This window comes from Anomaloglossus baeobatrachus, chromosome 5, assembly GCF_048569485.1.
Source record: "Anomaloglossus baeobatrachus isolate aAnoBae1 chromosome 5, aAnoBae1.hap1, whole genome shotgun sequence".
NCBI classification, from domain to species: Eukaryota; Metazoa; Chordata; class Amphibia; order Anura; family Aromobatidae; genus Anomaloglossus; species Anomaloglossus baeobatrachus.
The window spans coordinates 513,314,512-513,335,405 of record NC_134357.1 but is presented as its reverse complement, the minus strand read 5'-3'; the positions used below and the strand labels follow the sequence as shown (position 1 = coordinate 513,335,405).

The following is a 20,894-nucleotide window of genomic DNA, read 5'->3' as shown; positions in this document are numbered from 1 at the left end:
CAAATAGAACAATATGTCCATGATTTCACTGCAACCACAGATCTGTCAAAGATTTATCTGTGTGTGTGACAGGGCCTTAAGCCATAATCATCAACATTAGCATAAATACACACTTGAAATAGATCACTCTGTAATGACTATATAATATATGTGTTTCCCTTTTGTATTGAATTACTGAAATAAATTAACTCTTTCATGATATTCTAATGTATTGAGATAAAATTGTATCTGTGATTTCTCTGGATTTAGTAGTCACTACTCACCTGTGCGGTTATCTGTAGGAATCTCCTCTTTACACCGCTCATCACCCCTCACATATGTCACTGTAGTATTAATATGGGTCAGATCTTCACCCTGAAACAAATATTGTAAAAGTCAAAGACAGACGAAGAAGTCGCTTGAAATGATTCAGAAGAACAGAAAAGATAATAAATGAGCATGACGATCAAAACTGACAGCAGTAGATATCACAGAGCTGCAGGTCCCATGTATATTTCAAATCTGTTTTATTGATGAAACTGTTGTCAACATACAAACATATCATTTGTGCAATTACAATACATAAACATTTTCTCAATGCCGGGATAACATCCAGAAATTGTTACATTACTAAATTTCTTGGAATTCTTCAAATTTTCTTTGTGCTATTACCATACAACCACTTATAAATTATAGGTCAGAATTCCCACTTCTTTTGACTTCCCGTATCCTAATATACTCATTCTCCTTGTGTGTCTATTGTCTTATGAATTATTGATAAATCTTTTCATATAAAAAATGAAACTAGAAAAATGCAGATTAATGTTCAGAAAAGAAAGAAAGAAGAGGAAAGATACAAGCATAAAGAAGAGGAAATTAGAGAGAAGGGGGGAGAGGGGGAAAGCAAGAAAAGAAAAGAAAAAAGGGGGGGGGGGAATGAGACTCCCCACCGTTTCTCAGTTCAAAAAGCTTGCCAAACTCTCCACAAACTCTGGGGACGCCATGAACATAATCCATGGTCCCCAAACTGTAGTAAATTTTTCTGTGTTCCCATTTAGTTCTGCTGTCAGCTCCTCCATTCTCTGGAGGTTTGTCATCTCCTCCAACCAATCCGGCACCGTAGGGCATCTAGTCTGTTTCCAAAATCGTGGGATAATCATACGGGCAGCCGCCAAGCAAAATCGCAACATGTCCCTTTTTTGTGTTTTAATAGCTCCTGGGAGCATAGAAAGAAGGGCAACCTGGGGGGACTTTTCTATTTCACCTCCGCTCATCTTTTTGTACAGGTAGAACACTGAGTCCCAAAAGGGTTGCAGCTTAGTACAGCTCCACCATATGTGTAGCATTGTACATGTGTCTGTGCCACACCTCTAGCACACATCAGACACAGAGGGAAATATAGCATGTAATTTAGTCGGGTAATGGTACCACCTTGAGAGAATTTTATAAAACTTTTCTCTTGAGTGGCGAACGCCAAGGAAAGCTTGTGGGTCCACAGGTACGCTCTGCTCCAATCGTCCTCTGGAATATCCTCTCCCAGTTCCTCTCCCCACCTACAGACAAAGTGAGGTTTATCCACCCTATTTCTCTGGTTCAGTATTTTATAAATGAGTGAGATGCCATGTCCAGGTGATGACCCCTGTAAAAATACTTTCTCAAAAGGAGTAGGGGGTGTCCTCATCCTTCTCCCCCTGTATTGGTACGAGAGGAAAGAATTCAACTGCATATATTCCATCCAGGAAATCTCTTTCCCTGTGGCCTGCATGGAAGTATAAGTTGGTAGGGTATGTCCCTGGAGGACGTGACAAAAACGAGTATCATCTGCCTGAGTAAGGCTATGTGCGCACTAGGCGTTTTTTTCACGCTGCGTTTTTATGTGCGTTTTTGTCTAAAAACGCACCCGCGGCTAAAAAAAACGCGGCAAAAACGCATGCGTTTTTGCCGCGATTTGGTGCGTTTTTTGCTGCGTTTTTGCTCACTGCGTTTTTAATCAGTGCACAATGCCATTAAAGATTGTTGATGAAAAAAAAAAAAAAAAAAAGGTCTGATGTCATTTCCTTCTTCAAAATGTTCATTGTATGCAGGAGAGCAGACAGCTGCAGAACTAGTGTATGCAGGAGAGCAGACAGCAGCTGCAGAACTACAAGTCTCAGCATCCTCCATTCACTAGTGTATGGAGGAGAGCAGACAGCAGCTGCAGAACTACAAGTCTCAGCATCCTCCATTCACTAGTGTATGCAGGAGAGCAGACAGCAGCTGCAGAACTACAAGTCTCAGCATCCTCCATTCACTAGTGTATGCAGGAGAGCAGACAGCAGCTGCAGAACTACAAGTCTCAGCATCCTCCATTCACTAGTGTATGCAGGAGAGCAGACAGCAGCTGCAGAACTACAAGTCTCAGCATCCTCCATTCACTAGTGTATGCAGGAGAGCAGACAGCAGCTGCAGAACTACAAGTCTCAGCATCCTCCATTCACTAGTGTAAGCAGGAGAGCAGACAGCAGCTGCAGAACTACAAGTCTCAGCATCCTCCATTCACTAGTGTATGGAGGAGAGCAGACAGCAGCTGCAGAACTACAAGTCTCAGCATCCTCCATTCACTAGTGTATGCAGGAGAGCAGACAGCAGCTGCAGAACTACAAGTCTCAGCATCCTCCATCCAGGACTGTATGCAGTTTTTTGCCCAAAAAGAAAAAAAAATGACGTGGGCTTCGCCATATTTTTGTATGCTAGCCGGGTACAGCAGGCAGGTACGGGCTGCCCCCAACCCCCAGCTGCCTATTTGTACCCGGCTGGGAACCAAAAATATAGAGAAGCCCTTTTTTTTTAATTATTTCATGAAATAATTAAAAAAAAAAAATGACGTGGGCTTCGCCTAATTTTGGTGTCCAGCCGGGTACAACTAGGCAGCTGGGGATTGGAATCCACAGTGCAGGGTGCCCATGCTTTCTGGGCACCCCCACTGCGAATTGCAGTCCGCAGCCACCCCAGAAAATGGCGCTTTCATAGAAGCGCCATCTTCTGGTGCTGTATCCAACTCTTCTAGCTGCCCTGAAGCCGGGTGGCGAGCTAGGTAATAATGGAGTTAGGGCTAGCTGTATATTATCAGCTAGCCCTAAGCCCGAAATTCATGGTGTCACGCCAATATTAGACATGGCCACCATGAATTTCTAGTAATGATTAAAAAAAAACAACACAGAGAAAAATATTTTTATTAGAAATAAAACACAACACAATTAGTGACTCCATCTTTATTGAAATAAACCCCCCTCCGCAGTAATCCTGGGTCAGGGTCCCGCGCCGTCCAATCCGGATCAAATATCATCTGATCGGTTTGCTGGAAGGCAAAGCGATCAGATGATGTGTCAGGTTCAAGGATGTGAATCACATCACACATCAGCTGATTGTATAAAAGCCGATTATACAATCAGCTGATGCATCAGTAGAAAAAAAAAAAAAAATAATACTCACTTATGTGCTGTGGTGATTACCGGCAGCTCCTGGAGCGATCGATTGGACAGGAGTCTGATCCTATACGATCGCTGCCGGAGCTGCCGGTAATCAGCTGATGAAGTCCCCTGACGGCAGGATCAGCTGATAGCCGGCCGGGCGCGAAAAAGCCGGCGACACCGCGATCAGCTGATGCGTCAGGTGACTGCATCAGGTGATCCACCGCCAGGTCCTGCAAGCAAGGTCCTGCCCCGGGGAGACTGCACACAGCCAGAGCGGCGGGACCGGGAGGAGCTGGGAGCGGGCATGGCACCGGGACCCTGCGGACAGGTGAGTATATATGACATTTTTTTTTTTCTACTGTTCACTTTGGTTTTCGCCGCTGCCTCCACCTCCCGCCCAGACATGGCGCCGCACGGAGCTGACATGCACAGGACGGGTTGTGGACGCAGCGGTGACGGTACCGGGAGGATTCCTGCTTCTGTGTTTACCAACAGAAGGAATCCTCTTCCTGTACACGTCACTGTAGTACCCACCCCTTGCGTTTATAGCTGCGTTTTTAGTCATAGAAACGCGGCTATATGCGTTATTCATTGCGTTTTTAACATCTCATTGAATTCAATGAGTGAAAAACGCAGTGGAAAACGCAGAAATAATTGACATGCTGCGTTTTTGTGGTCACCACAAAAACGCAGCTAAAAAAAAACGCTGTGTGAGGACAGCACTTCTGAAAACCCATTGACATTGCTGGGGAAGCAATGTCACTGCGTTTTCAGCACAAAAACGCGGTAAAAAACGCCGCTAAAAACGCGGCAAAAACGCCTAGTGCGCACATAGCCTAAATCCCCCGAATCTATGGGAGTGGAGTCCCGGGGGGGGAACTTCTTATTACCAAATACAGGGGTAAGTGGGTCCTGCTCCTGAGAAAGAGAGATCCCTTTTTTTCTCTCTCCATTCCACATCCCCATCGCTGTCCGCGTGAACTCCATTCCTTTCGCTATCTGGATCCTACTTTCTTTCTCTAACTATGGAAGTAAATGTAAGGGAGTTCCCAGCACATCCTGTTCAATCACCACCCATTGTTTCGAATTACCATGAAAATGCCAGTCCAGTAATCTCGTTAGGATAGCTGCCTTGTAATATAACTGAAAATTTGGGAGCCCCGCCCCCCCGTCACTTTTGTGTCTGGTCAGAGTTTTAATTCCTGTTCGGGGTCTCCTGTTCCCCCAGACAAAGTCAGACAAGGCTGTCCGGATCTTAGAGAAGTAACTTAGCGGTAGCTGTATGGGTATTGTCTGAAACAGGAACAGGAACCTCAGTAACACATCTTTTTTTATCGCGTTTATACGCCCAATCTCTTTTTGTCATATTTCTTTAAGTCCCTGATTGTCCTTTCTAATAAGGGGAAAAAATTGTGATGTACAATTTTTGCTGGATCCCTAGGTACCATAACTCCCAGATATTTTAAAACTGACGGTTGCCACTTAAAAGGAAAGGTTTGTGATACTCTCGCAAGGGCTTCTGCCGATAAAGTCACGTTCATGGCCTCTGATTTGGAAAAATTTACTTTGAAGTTGCTTAAGTTGCCAAACTCTTCAAACTCCTTGAGCAAGGACAGGAAGGATATGTGTGGTTGGGAAATGAACATGAGAAGGTCATCCGCGAATAGAGCCAGCTTACGGTTCTCCCCCCCGCCTCTATCCCGTGGATGCTTGTGTTGCTTCTCAGGGCGACCGCAAGGTGCTCCATGACTATGACGTATAAGAGGGGGGACAGTGGACAGCCCTGTCTCGTTCCATTGTGGACCAGAAAGGATGATGATAGAAACCCATTTGTCCTGACTTTTGCTGTGGGTCTTGTATACAGGGACGCAATTCTACCCAAAAATGTCTGACCCAAACCCACCTGTCTCAAGGCTGCCATCATAAAGCTCCAACTGACCCGGTCGAAGGCCTTCTCCGCGTCCACTGAAAGTAAACACATGGGGACAGACTGAGCCTTCGACCGAGCCATCAGGAGGAACAATTTGTTGGTGTTGTCCCGTGCCTCCCGGCCTTTTACGAATCCCACCTGGTCCGTATGTATTATCCCAGGCAGGGACGGGGCAAGTCTGTTGGCAAGTGCTTTAAAGAAAAATTTCAAATCTAAATTAATCAGTGAGATGGGTCTGTAATTTGTAACCAGCAAGTGGTCCTTTCCCGGTTTGGGGATAACACATATGTGTGCTTCAAGAGACTGTGCTACCCACTGAGAGTTTTCAGATATGGAGTTAAATACTTTGGTCATGAACGGGGATAACTGAGTCTGAAAAATTTTATAGAACTTAGGGGTAAACCCGTCCGGACCTGGGCTTTTGCCTGAGGGAGAATCCCTGATAATAGATGCCACTTCTGTCTCTGTAAAGTCTGCTTCTAGGTTTTTAACCTCAGTATTGGGTATAGATGGCAGGGCTGTTTTAAGTATGTAATCATTTATTTTAGTCTCCAAAGCTTCTTGTGGCATATCCCCAAATTTGCCCCTTATGTCGTAAAGGTCACTATAATATTTTTGAAACTGCTCCGCTATGTGGATTGGGTTCTGAGTCAAAAGGCCATCCGATTTTTTGATCGTAGGGATGTGACTGGGGTCCCCCCTCGGATGTAATAACCTAGCTAGTGGTCTGCCACATTTGTCCGCATATTCATACATAAATCTTTTTAGTCTATTCCTGTGGCGCTCGTATTGTCGGTCCAGAATGGATTTAAGTTCCTCTCTGTTTTTAACTAGCTCGGTCAGTGTCACCGGGGATAATGTCTGCTTATGGATCTTCTCTAGGTCTGAAATATTCTGAAGTAGACAGAATGGTTTGGGCTCTCTCCCTCTTAATCCTAGCCCCATGTTTGATCAGAATCCCTCTCAACACACACTTGTCTCCCATTGAACAGGTAGGGTAGTAGTGTCTCCTGAGTGTATCTCCAAGAATTCATCTATTGTGTTTTGCAGGTCTTTCAAGCATCCCTGGTCCCTCAGCAGACTATCATTCAACCGCCAAGACCACGGCCTCCGAGGCCCATCCGGGATAGTGAGGCTCAAAAATATAGGGGCATGATCTGACCAAAAGATACTGCCTATAGAGTCCTGTATCTGCCATGTCAGGGCCTTCTGACTTACAAGGAATAGGTCTATGCGGCTGTACGAAGAGTGAGCCGGGGAAAAATATATGTAGTCACGGTCTACTGGGTGTAGTGTTCTCCATGCATCCACTAATCTGAGTTCCTGTATACAACGTTTAACCTTCGCTAGTTTCCTTATTGAGAGAAAGTTATGTCCCGACGTTGTGTCTACCTTAGGGTCCAAAGTGAAGTTTAAATCACCGCCCACGATCACGGTCCCTTCTGCAAATTCATCCAGTGATGACAGGAGAGAGGAGCAGGTCGTCGCCGGATCTCTATTCGGTAGATACCAATTGACAATGGTAAAAATGGATGAGTTAACATTAATTTTCAGGAATATAAATCTTCCCTCCGTGTCCACCCGTGTATCTAGAACTGTGTGCACTAGGGACTTATGGATGCCTATGGACACTCCCTTGGATTTTGACTCTGGGTTGGAACTTTGGACCCAGTTAGTGTAATATCTGTCTCTAAAGATGGGGAGGTGGCCCGGTTTAAAATGTTTTTCTTGGATCAATAGTATATGGACTCTTTTTTGTGCATGTCAAAAAATATCTGGGAGCGTTTTTGCGGGACATTAAGTCCCCTCACATTTAGTGAACCCCAATTAATCTGTGTCATTCCAATGCGGAGGAACGGTGGGGACTCTAGGGATAGGTTCGGGGATAGGGAGAGAGAGAGATGTGCAGGCAAGTAGGATAGGAAGAGCAGGGAAAGAGAAGAGGAATTAAAAGAGAAGAGGTAAGAAGGTCGAGAATACAAAAGAAACTACCAACAAAGCAGTAGAAACCAAAGGCAAGGAGGTCAGAGTGCCTCCCGCCTGCAAGGTCACAACAAGACCCTAACGTCGGGTCTAAAAAGACTAAAAGTAACTGTATAGGTATAAGAGAATACCACTGTCTAACCTAGGGATGGTGAGACTACGCCACTCCTTTATGGCGTGTTATCCCAATCAGGGAGGGAACTTTCTACAAAGGAGCCCCCTGCCCCGGACTAACAATAAGCAATTATTCAACTTAGTTTGTCAGCCAGAGCCCTATATAATGTGGGGACACAAGGTCTAGAGAGAATATTGTGTTATACACCGTCGAGGGGTGGCCGCCCGCCCCCCCTTCCAGGAATGCGGGAGGGAACATCCCTCCCTCATAATCAGAAAGACTTAATCCCCCTGGCAAAAAAATTATGGCAAAACTGGGAGGTACATTCTATTGAGAAACAACCCAATGAATTTTTGTTTATAAACCAATAACTCCTTAAACATCAGACTGGTCTTCCTCTTCGAGGGCCACGCCATCTGATCACCATCTGGGGCAGCACCCCATCCCCCCATTGGAAACACCGGCCATTCCTCTATAGGCACCAACGGAATGTCCAGGGCTGCAGCAAACGATGGTATATCAGTCGGGCTCCTAAGAACATGCATTCTTCCCGCGTGTCGGACCTGCAGGTGGAAGGGAAATCCCCAGCTGTATTTAAACTCATACGAACGGAGCATGTCCAGGAAAGGTTTCAGTGCTCTCCTTCTTTGTAAAGTGAAACGGGATAAGTTCTGCAGAATCTGGACTTGGCTCCCCTCGTATGCTGGTGAAACTCCACTGCGCAGCTTAAACAGGATGACCTCTGTAAGGACATAACGGTGGACCCTGCAAATCACATCTCGAGGTCTGTCATTCTGTGTAGGTCTAGGGCCAAGCGCTCTATGCACTCTGTCTAGCTCCAGGGGTTGGCTTGATGGTTCACCCAGGATCTCATTAAACATCATTTGGAGGGCTCTCTGGAGATCCTTAGGTTCAACAGACTCTGGTAAACCGCGGACCCTTAAATTGTTTCTCCGGCCCCTGTTTTCAGCATCGTCCATTGCTTCCACCATATATTGTATTTGGCGGGAGTGTTGATCCAAAATGGCCCCTTGTGCCTGAGTGGTGTCTTCTATATTCTGTATTCTAGCTGCCTGTATTTGGTTCTGAGTGTCCACTCTTTCCACCTCCCCCCTCAGGGCCGACAGCTCTGTGCGGTATGCCTGTTCCAGCCTTGCTATATATGTCTCCATATCTTCTCTGGTGGGCATAGAAGAGATGTGTGCCCGGATTTCATTAAGTTCTGTCAGCACTCCTGGTTCATGTGATCTTATTGTACTTGTGGCAGGCTCTAACTCTGCTTGCATTTCCATATCATACACACTTTGACTCAGGCTGTGTCTCACTGAAGATAGGAGATTTCCACTAGCAGGGCCCTGTTCCCCATTTGCAGCATTAACAGCCTCTGCTTGAGATTTATTATTGTCCTCCTTCTGTGACAGGGGTAAGGGCACCTCTCCCCCCTCCTGAGGCCTCCCCACTGCAGGTCTGCAATCAGCAATGGTGGGGGTTGTACCCATGCTCCCTGCTCCAGGGATCCCCTGTACCTGAGACCTTGCACGCTGGCTGTCTGGGGTTATCAGCTGCCTCTCCTCTGCTGCCTGGGTGGTTTCCTCCCTCTGTCTCTGCTGCTGCTGGGGCTTCCCCTGCCTCTCCATCTTGGGAGATGTCTGCGGTGCTGTCCACTGCTTCGGCCCGGTAAGGAAGCCTCTAATTCCCTTCTCCTCTGTCCGTGACGCTCCTCTGCTGGGCCCCTGGGAGCTCTCCCTTCTCCTCCGCTGCATATCCTTTTCTTCCAGGCTCTTGGGCTGGTTTAATTGTCAGTAATGTAGTCCGGTGGCAGGAGCCGAGACAAACACGTCTGCACTCCTCCATAGCCATGGACACGCCCCCCCAGGTCTCATGTATAATCCAACCTGTCACCTCCTAATTATAACTAGCAGTCTCCATAACCAGAAAATTGTGAGAAGATCCAGACAACATCTAATGTTTATCCTGTCATCTCCACAAACTATAAACCATACACTGAATGGCCACAGTAATACAGACACTCAACTAGTAACGTTGAATTTACTTTGGCATTTAGGAGTTCAGCAATTTATAGAGTCAAACATTCTAGGTGATTTAATAGTTCTGCAGGATTACAGGCCCATGGGGACATGAAAGCTTCTTACATTTACCGAAAATCAGACTGAGGAGCTGACAGGCACTCAACATCCCATTCTACCTCGTACCAGAGATGCTCCATAGAATTAAGATCTGAGGACTGTGAAGGCAGACGAGGCAATAACAAGTAACGCGCCCTCCTCCTGCTTGTAAGACGCTCTATTATACTGCACTATTACATCTATACAGAACAGCAATCTGATCTATCTATAGATCTCATGGTGATTGATGACAGTGTCACCATCTTAAAGGCATATCCCTACACAAAAATCTATTTTGTCTGATGAAGACCCAAGTATAGGGGTTGAAACTTTACATTTTTTGGATTGCCTATTTAATAAAGTCCTTATATTCATTTTTAGTGTGGCAGGTTTTCTTGTATCTAATGATGGGTATGAACCCTTTTTGAGCACCCATAATTCCAAGTTTACCATAAATCTTATTCTGAAAGACAAAGCAATGTCATATTGCTCACATAAAGAAGTGAAGCATCCTGGCACCCCCTGGAGAGAATTGCTGGGTGACAAAGTTTCAGTTGTGATGCTCTAAGATAAACTGTTATTACAGGACCCTGATGCAGATTACTTTCATTATATGGTGAAAGCTATGGTTAATTATAAACACTATTATGTGAATGTTATAGGAGAAAAAATATCTGGGCAGGAGAGAGTTACAGATGGTCAGTCCTGCAGCTGGGCAGAGAGTTACAGAGGGTCAGCTCTGCAGCTGGGCAGAGTTACAGAGGGTCAGCCCTGCAGCTGGGCAGAGAGTTACAGAAGATCAGCCTTGTAGCTGGGCAGGGGAGGGTTACAGAGGGTCAGCCCTGCAGCTGGGCAGGGGAGAGTTCCGAGGGTCAGCCCTGCAGCTGGGCAGGGGAGAGTTACAGAAGGTGAGCCCTGCAACTAGGAAGGGGAGAGTTACAGAGGGTCAGCCCTGCAGCTGGGTAGGGGAAAGTTACAAAAGAAAAGAGAAAAGTATTCATCCCCTCACCAACTCCAATGAAGGTATAAAAAAAGTCATGCACAGAGTTTCAGACCGACTTCCTGCGTAAAATAAAATTTAACCCCTTCACAACCGCGAGCAGTAAAGTTACATCCTATTTTTACGTGACTTAATGACCAGGAAAGTAAATTTACTACTTAAAATTCATTTATTTGCTGTGGCCATAGCAACAGCTTTCTTACAGCAGGAGACCTTTGCTGAACCAGTGCGATACTGTGAGATCCTGCTATGAGGGGCTGCAACAGCTGCAGCAGATCATAGCTGGAGCTCAAACATGGCGCCCGCCAGTCCTTGCAGCACTGATTGGAGCAATCGTGCTATCGCGCGCAATCGATCCAATCAGCGTGCAGTGGAGCGGTCTGATCTGGAGGTGACCACCCTTCACCAGGCTTGTGTTGATCTGGGAAGCCCTCCCCCAGCATTTCTGCGGTGTGCACTGACTGGTATTTGTAGTACCACGCCGATGCTGCTGCTGCCGCCACTGCTGATGCCGCCGCCCAATCGCTGCACCTGCTCCATGTGAGTATTGTGCGCCCGCTGATGGTCCCTGCGTGCTCCCGTAATCGCCCCCTGTGCGCTCCCGTGATGGCCCGGCCCCCTGCCGATCCGCCCCCCCCATCAACCCCCGCGATCTCTATTCTGCTCCCATTCTGCCTCTGCTTCTCTTCATCTGCTCTCCCTCAGACGTCCCCTACCTGCCTTCAACGGGTCGTCTGAGGTCTTCACTGGCCTGATCACATCTGCCTCCATTGCTGGGTACTTCCCAGGTCTTCTGATGAGCTGTCCAACTTCCTGCCTCCTGCTCCTGTAACAAGGTGTCCACTTGTTGCCTTCTATTCCTCCTGCAGTTCCTCTGGTCAGTGATACTCCTGCAAATCCTCTGGGTACTGTGAGTATAAATTTATTTATTTTGTTTTTATCCCATCCGTCCGTGCGGTTTTTTTTTGTCTGTGCCTTGCGTCGTTTTTTTGCATCTCATCCGTTTGTGCGTCCTGCAGTGGCCGAGCGCCGATCAGGGATGCACACAACAGATCGGCATCTTTGCTCAATTTTCAGGGTGACTTTTTTCCGTATCCCCGACACTTTTTGTATCTCTTCTGACCGTGCACCCTGCAGTAGGCCGATCAGTGATACACGGCGTCTGTGCGTTTGAAAAGTGAAATGGCGCTCCTTCTCTTCCAAGCCCTGCTGTGCGCACAAACAATTGATTTCCACCACATATGAGATATCTGCGTACTCAGGAAAAATTGGTCAATACGTTTTATGGTGAATTTTTTTTCCTGGTACCGTTGTGGAAAAAAAAGCTACCTGGTTGAAGCAAAAATTTTGTGGTAAAAAAAAAAAAAAAAAATATTCACGGTTCAACGTTATCAACGTCTGTGGAGCCCCTAGCGGTACAAGGGGCTCACCAAACATCTAAATAAATTCCTTGAGGGGTCTAGTTCCAAAATGGGGTCATTTGTGGGGGAGCTCCACTGTTTAGGCACCATAGGGGGTTTCCAAATGTGACATGGCGTCCGCTAATGATTCCAACCAATTTTGCTGTCAAATGGTGCTCCTTCTCTTCTGAGCCCCGCCATGCGCCCAAACAATTACTTTTCACCACATATGAGGTATCTGCATACTCAGGAAAAATTGCACAATACGTTTTATGGTGCATTTTTTTCCTGATATCCTTGTGAAAAAAAAGCTACCTGGTTCAAGTAACAGTTTTGAGGTTAAAAAAAAAAAAAAAAAAATGTATTCATGGCTCAACATTATCAACTTCTGTGGAGCCCCTTAGGGCTCACTAAAAATCTAGATAGACTCCTTGAGGGGTCTAGTTTCCAAAATGGGGTCACTTGTGGGGGAACTCCATTGTTTAGGCACCTCGGGGGGGGGGGGTCTCCAAATGCAACATCACGTCAGCTAATGATTCCAATCCATTTTGCTGTCAAATGGTGCTGCTTCCCTTCTGAGCCCCGCTGTGCGCTCAAACAATTACTTTCCACCACATATGAGGAATCTGCATACTCAGGAGAAATTGCACAATACGTTTCATGGTGCATTTTTTCCTGATACACTTGTGAAAAAAAAAAAGCTACCTGGTTCAAGTGACAGTTTTGTGGTAAAAAAAAATATATATATTTTCACGGCTCAACGTTATCAACTTCTGTGAAGCCCCCAGGGGTTCAAAGTGCTCACCAAACATCTAGAAAAATTATTTGAGGGCTCTAGTTTCCAAAATAAGGTCACTTGTGGGGGAGCTCCATTGCTTAGGCACCTCAGGGGGTCTTCAAACCCGACATGGCGTCCGCTAATGAGTGCAGCTAATTTTGCGTTCAAAAATTCAAATGGCGCTCCTTCCCTTCCGAGCTCTGCCGTGAGTGCAAACAATTGATTTTTAACATATATGAGTTATCAGCGTACTCAGGAGAAATTGCACAATAAATTGTATGGTGCATTTTCTCTTTTCTCCCTTGTGAAAATGCAAAATTTTATGGCTAAAGTAACATTTTTTTGTTAAAAAGTAAAAATTTTCATTTTTTCCTTCCACATTGCTTTGATTCCTGTGAAACACCTGAAAGGTTAATAAACTTCTTGGATGTGGTTTTGAGCAGTGTGAGGGGTGCAGTTTTTAGAATGGGGTCACTTTTGGGTATTTTCTGTCACCTAGGCCTATCAAAGTCCCCTTCTAACTTCCTAACGAAAAAAAAAATGTTTCGAAAATTGTGACAAGTGGGAAATGTTATTTAGTAACTATTTTGTGTGACATAATTCTCGGATTAATGGTCAAAAATTTTCAAAGTTTGAAAATTGCGAAATTTTCAGAATTTTCGCAAAATTTCTGAAATTTTCACAAATAAACGCAAAAAATATCGGCCTAAATTTACCACTATCATGAAGTACAAGTTGCCACAAAAAAACAAATGTCAGAATCGCCAGGATCCGTTGAAGTGTTCCAGAGTTATAACCTGTCAAAGTGAAACTGGTCAGAATTGCAAAAAATGGCCCGGTCATTAGGGTGTTTTAGTGGCCGGGGGTGAAGGGGTTAAAGATGAGGTGAGTATATCGAACACTCGCAGTGGAACGATCCAAAAATATGAAAACATCACGTTTATTTGAAAGATTAAAATCTCAAGCAAAAAGAAGGTATGTACAACCGGGCTATGCGTTTCAAGCTAAACAGATCTTAAATCATGACAAAAGTCTACAAGCGATCATATATACAAAAAAGAGGGCAAAGGAAATGCTTGAGTGTGGAATGAGAAACACCGAGCCACAGGCAAAAATTCAGATTAACTATTAAAGTGCCTGCATTCAAGATAGATAAGACCAAATATATATAAGGAGTAAATCAATATCAGAAAAATTATCAAATGCTCCCAATAGTGTGCTAATCTAAGGTTAAAGAAATATCAATATACACAAAAAAAATATGGCCGAACCAGGGGGTGTGTGATAAGGAAGGATGAGGACATTGTGCTTCTAAACTGACCCTGAAGTCTATAAGTGGCTGAGACACTGAAGTACAGCCGGTAAGACTTGGGGCCAGGTCAGAAATCTGGTAAGGAAGAAAGAAAATCAAATGTAGAGGTTCTGAGCCGGAAGACCAGAAAAATAGCTGTAAGTTTTTAGGGAATATAAGATGGCAAGAACAACGACTACGAGGAACATGGACTTGGGAGTTTTGAAAAACTCTAGCTAGCAAAGACAAGGCACATATGGTACACAGAGAGGGCAGCATCGAAAAGGAGTCAGGAAAGATATTGGGCCAAAGAATACTAAAAAACTGCACAAAGTTGGCAATTTTTGAAATACTGTTCCTGGCTAATCTATCAAATGTAACCGTGTTTAAAGTCATTTTGTCACAATGAGACTGTTGGAAAATGAGGGATATGGACACCTAGGCTGTCCCCCACAGTAGGGGGCCCTATGCTATCCCTCACCTCTGGGATACTCCTAATGGAGAAGATCCCTGGCCCTACTTCTGACTGGACCTAATCTGACACACACACACACACACACACACACAATTAGGCAATAAGAGATTTAGCAGGAAAACAAGAGCAGGAAGGTAGCTACTAATGACAACAGGGGTAAGCTCCACAAGTGCACAAAGCAATAATTATTAGCACTAAGCATTACTTCCACAAGATAGTCTGGAACACCACACCTCTTCAGACCAATTAAGATTATCTATAGCTGGCATATGTGAAAGGCCAGAATCACACTTGCTAGTGCATCGCGTGTAACTCGCGTGAGTCTCTCATGGTAGAACCCGGCATGGCCGCACACTATGCATACAGGAGCGTCTGAGCTGCATAGAGATACATGCAACCGACCCGCTCCTGTCAGGAGAGTGTGCGGCCATGCCGGGTTCTACCATGAGAGACTCGCGCGAGTTACACGCGAGGCACTAGCAAGTGTGATTCTGGCCTAAGGATTCAGCCAGCATAAATAGCAGGGGAGCAGATGTGATTGGCTTTCCCACAACATGTGATGAAACGAGACTAACAAGCAGAAAAGCAGAGAATAACTCTTGCTAGCTTGCTTATGAATCAGCACGTTGCTATGACAGTAGATGAAGTTTGTGAAAATCTACGTGTGACACAATCAGATTGTTAAATCTGCATATTCTGAAAACTGATCATTCATTATACGCTGAATTACACGTCAGGTGTTTCAGATGCGAGTGTGAAAGTGTTTCTAATAAAGTGTTCATTCAGAGTATAATAATGGGGGATAAAACAAGACTGAGCACAAGACCTTCACAGCCATCTACACATCATAGGGGAGATTTCATGACACCTTCTCTCCATCTACCTCAGGGGTGGGGAACCTTTTTACTGCCGGGGGCCATTTGGAATTTCCTACTAACCTTTGGGGGCCGCACAACATTATCAACCTGAAAAATAACCCTGCTATATTTGGTCAAACGATTAATTAACTCACCCCTATTGTGGTGGCCGGAGCTGCTTCTCTTTGGTGCGATTGTGATGTTCGGTGATATTGATCATCTTGTTTCTCACAGCTGCTTTTCCAGGTTTGTCTCTGTCTGGAGATGCTGGGGGCATACACATCACAGGAGGGGCCGGGGCGCATAAATCACAGGAGACACTGGGAGTACACATCACAGGAGACACTGGGAGTACACATCACAGGAGACACTGGGAGTACACATCACAGGAGACACTGGGAGTACACATCACAGGAGACACTGGGAGTACACATCACAGGAGACACTGGGAGTACACATCACAGGAGACACTGGGAGTACACATCACAGGAGACACTGGGAGTACACATCACAGGAGACACTGGGAGTACACATCACAGGAGACACTGGGAGTACACATCACAGGAGACGCTGGGAGTACACATCACAGGAGACGCTGGGAGTACACATCACAGGAGGGGCTGGGAGTACACATCACAGGAGACACTGGGAGTACACATCACAGGAGGGGCTGGGAGTACACATCACAGGAGGGGCTGGGGCATATACATCACAGGAGGGGCTGGGGCATATACATCACAGGAAGGGCTGGGGCATATACATCACAGGAGGGGCTGGGGCATATACATCACAGGAGGGGCTGGGGACAGTAGGGGGCATGGATAGCCCTGGCGGTGGCACAGACATTACTGGGGACACGGACTGCACTGGGTGGCAGCACGGACTGCACTGGGTGGCAGCACGGACTGCACTGGGTGGCAGCACGGACTGCACTGGGTGGCAGCACTAGGATGACAGACAGGTCTGGGGGAACATAGACATCAACAGGAGAGCACGGACTGGGGAGCATAGAAAGTAGTGGGAGGGTACAGACAGCAGTAGCGAGTTAAGAGCACTGAGGGGTGGCACACAGCACTGGGGAGCATGGACAGCATAAGGGGGGAACAGACAGCACTCACCGTGGCATGGACAGCACTGGTGGCAGCATGGACAGCATTAGGTGGTGCGGACAGCACTGGTGGGGGGGGGACATCACCCAGGGGGTACACACAGCACCCAGGGGGTACACACAGCACCAGGGGGTACACACAGCACCAGGGGGTACACACAGCACCAAGGGGTACACACAGCACTAGATGGTACACACAGCACTAGGGGGTACACACAGCACTAGGGGGTACACACTGCACTAGATGGTACAAACTGCACTAGGGGGTACACACTGCACTAGGGGGTACACACTGCACTAGGGGGTACACACAGCACCAGGGGGTACACACAGCACTAGATGGTACACACTGCACTAGGGGGTACACACTGCACTAGATGGTACACACTGCACTAGATGGTACACACTGCACTAGATGGTACACACTGCACTAGATGGTACACACTGCACTAGATGGTACACACTGCACTAGATGGTACACACTGCACTAGGGGGTACACACTGCACTAGGGGGTACACACTGCACTAGGGGGTACACACTGCACTAGGGGGTACACACTGCACTAGGGGGTACACACTGCACTAGGGGGTACATACAGCATGAGGGGGTACACACTGCACTAGGGGGTACACACTGCACTAGGGGGTACACACAGCACCCAGGGGGTACACACAGCACCAGGGGGTACACAAAGCACCAGGGGGTACACACAGCACCAGGGGGTACACACAGCACCAGGGGGTACACACTGCACCAGGGGGTACACACTGCACTAGGGGGTACACACTGCACTAGGGGGTACACACTGCACTAGGGGGTACACACTGCACTAGGGGGTACATACAGCACTAGGGGGTACATACAGCACTAGGGGGTACATACAGCATGACTGGGTACACAGCATTGGGGGGTACATACAGCATTGGGGGGTACACACAGTACGAGGGGGTACGCAGCACTGAGCGGGGGGGGGGGGGGGGCAGCGATGGGTTGAGTACTCGCAGTGAGGGGGAGGGAGAGTCACACACACACACAGCACAGTTTCGGGAGGCTGGTAAACCTGCTGCAGCTCTTCTGTGTGACTTTATCGCAGCGTGCTGCTTACCCGCCCACCAGAGCACACAGGCCGGGGATAAGCCTAGAATGTATGGGCTGCAGTCAGGTCCTGGAAGTCAGGATCTGGAGAGAGCCCGTACATTCTAGCATCTACCCACAGGGCATCAGGCAGTGGGATTTAAAGGGCCGGCAGCCGGGAAAAGCGCGGCTGCCACCAAAGCACAATGGTCCCCGGGAATGTGCCCTGGGGCCGCATAAAAAGTCGTCACGGGCCGTATACGGCCCGCGGGCCGGAGGTTCCCCACCCGTGATCTACCTGATGATCCTGAGGAACATCGGGATTTTCTTGTTTACAGTCCTGTGGAAGAAGAGGACGGGGACATCTCTCTGGTGTTGTCCTCTTACTGGATAGAACTGGAGGAAACACATACAAGGACTGAAGTCATTCTTTACATACAGATAATTATAGGCTGTGTGTATTTAGTCCTGTCTATTACCTGGTGATGTGAGGGGCTGGGGAACCTCCATCATGACGTCCTTGTACAGATCTTTGTGTCCTTCTAAATACTCCCACTCCTCCATGGAGAAATAGACGGCGACATCCTGACACCTTATAGGAACCTGACACATACAATGATACCGTCATCCCCCGATCCCTCCATAGCGTTACTGTATAATGTCCCAGCATTCCCAGCAGTGTCACCTCTCCAGTCAGCAGCTCAATCATCTTGTAGGCGAGTTCTAGGATCTTCAGGTCCTTGATGTCCTCATGTATCCGGGGGTGAGGTGGAGGCCCCGTGATTGGGCTCAGGGGTCCTCTCCATCCCTCAGACACAGGGTCCTGACAGCGCTCACTAGAGGTCTTCTTCACTACTGTGTAATCCTGGTTATGGAGAGACACATTAATAAATCTCACTACAGACATTTCCAGAGTCCTCACCTCTCCAGTTCGGTCCGTTATTCCCATAGATAGGAATGATGTAATGTGACGTCATCAGAATCTCTCACCTCTCCAGTAATCCGGAAGAGGATCTCTAGGGTGAGGTGTAATATCCTCTCCGCCATCTTGTCCCTGTCCTTATCCATCCTTGACTGGTCAGTAAGGAAAATTCTTATATAGAAGATCTGAGAGGATCCGATATTGTAGGGACCTGAATGGGGAGAAGATGACGATGTAACAGCAGAAAGATCCCATGTAAGGAATCTCCGGAGCTGTTACCGGCTTCACATGATCCCTACATCCAGTCCTGGCCCCGTCCTGCCCCCGGTATAACACACAATCCACCTATAGTCACACACACAGATTTATCACAGAATATAGACCCGGGGTCGTCAGTAACAGATAATGATAGAGCATTAATATCTCCTGATAGTGACAACATGGAGCGGGCGACGGCCATAATGGAGACTGGACAGTAACAGAGCAGCGAGCGGCGTCAGGAGGGAAGTGACCCAATCTAATCCCATACAGACAGATCCTGATAGAGCCGCACAGACGGGAACATGTTCTGTCTCCTGGAGTGTGAGCGCAGCACTGAGGGGGTTAATGTAATGGGGAATCTCCACACCCCTCCTCCTGCAGAGCCGCACACTGGATATATGGCTGTGACTAAATCCTAGTGGTGAAAGCTCCGCTCCCTCTGCCACCAGGATTTGCCCTGTTCCCCTTTATCACACACAGTCTGTTCTCGGCGCCATCATTACCCGACTCTCTCACTCTCTGCAACTTCTTCTCTTACATGCAGCCACTTTCAAAAGGGGAAAACACTTCTCTTCCTGTAGAATGGCTCCTCCCCCCATGTGACTGATCACATAACTATGACATCATCACAGGTCCTGTAAGCACAGAGCAGCCACATATCTGGTGTACTTGTTGAATTGAATAATTATAGTGTTTAGAAGGAAATCACCACGCCAACTAGCCAAGCTGATCACACCCACTAACCTGGAAGGAGCCCATACATTCTAGGCTCAACCATCCAGTGTGCGGCTCTGCAGGTGGAGGGATGTGGAGATTCCCCATTACTGGGCGCAGGACATATTATTTGTTGAATATGTAATTTAGTTGAAATAAAATTATAAAACAATATAAAATAAAGTCCTTTTCCGCATGGCAGCTAGATATCTGATTCTGGGCCAAATCTAGAGTCATGATGACCCGTTCTTGCCTAATCAGAAAGAGAGATTGAGAGAGAGAGATTGAGAGAGAGAGAGAGATTGAGAGAGAGAGAGATTGAGAGAGAGAGAGAGAGAGATTGAGAGAGAGAGATTGAGAGAGAGAGATTGAGAGAGAGAGATTGAGAGAGAGAGATTGAGAGAGAGAGATTGAGAGAGAGAGATTGAGAGAGAGAGATTGAGAGAGAGAGATTGAGAGAGAGAGATTGAGAGAGAGAGATTGAGAGAGAGAGAGAGAGAGAAAGAGAAAGAGAGAGAAAGAGAGAGACACAGAGGGGGGGAGAGGGCAATCAAAGAAGCAGCAATGTCCTTGCCAGTAAAGACCTTTTAATGCAAATCAGTGATGACTGCATGTGTTTTCTTTGAGGCAACATGGGTAACAGAAGAGAAAACAAGGTTTCAATCATCAGCCAAATATTAAAGCAACAATGTATCCTGAGATAATTTCAGGAGATCATTGAAATGATGTAAGCAGGTCATTTTGTAGCAAGGCTGAAATTAGGTGGATATAAGATGCTGGATGTGGAGGTCCTGGGCTGGTGGGGTTACACTTAGATTGCTGTTGTGAAGCAGGTTTAATATACTTCCAAATTCTCTGAAAAGCCTTTGGAGACGGCTTATGGTCAAAAAACAAACATTCAAATCACGAGCAAAAGCTTTGGTGGACATTCCTGCAGTCAGCATGCCAATTACTTGCTCCCACAAAATTTGCAATGTCTGTGGCATTATGTTGTGTGATAAAACTGCATATATTAGACTGGCCTTTTATTCTATACAGCTTAACGCGCGCCTGTGCAATAATCATGCTGTCTAGTCAGCCTTTTGATATGACACACCTGTGAGGTGGATGGATTATCTCGACAAAGGAAAAGTGCTGACTAACACAGATTTACATAAATGTCTAAACAATATTTGAAATTCTGTGTAATAGTTAACTTCTTAGATCTTTCAATTTTGCTAATGGAAAATGGGAGCAAAACCAAGTGTTGTGTTGATATTTTTGTTCAGTGTATGTTTCCCAAACATAAAGACCTCCCCCAAAAATAAGCCCTAGCAGGAATTTTTGGCCTTTTCGGAATAAGGCTTAAACATAAGCCGTACCCCAAAATAAGCGCTAGTCGCGGTTCAATAATGAAGTGTCTATGCAGCTAAAAAAAAGTTAAAGAAT

At 46.5% G+C, this 20,894-nt stretch overlaps 1 protein-coding gene across 3 annotated transcripts in view; it reads right to left on the bottom strand.

Annotated features, from left to right (window-relative positions):
- The window catches only part of LOC142312017 (uncharacterized), a 40,732-nt gene extending 21,419 nt beyond the window's left edge, over positions 1–19,313 (bottom strand). The window contains exons 1-6 of one of the 3 annotated variants that reach the window (XM_075350888.1): positions 19,256–19,313; positions 18,560–18,702; positions 18,255–18,434; positions 18,049–18,172; positions 17,868–17,965; positions 264–354 (exon numbers count right to left, since the gene is read on the bottom strand). In XM_075350888.1, coding sequence (XP_075207003.1) covers positions 264–354; positions 17,868–17,965; positions 18,049–18,172; positions 18,255–18,434; positions 18,560–18,637 — 571 coding nt within the window. In that variant the 5' untranslated portion in view covers positions 18,638–18,702; positions 19,256–19,313. Of the gene's footprint in view, positions 1–263; positions 355–15,541; positions 15,724–17,867; positions 17,966–18,048; positions 18,173–18,254; positions 18,435–18,559; positions 18,904–19,255 lie in introns of those variants that run through there. The other 2 variants (XM_075350889.1, XM_075350891.1) reach the window with 2 other exon arrangements.
- Between the last annotated feature and the right edge of the window lie 1,581 nt (positions 19,314–20,894).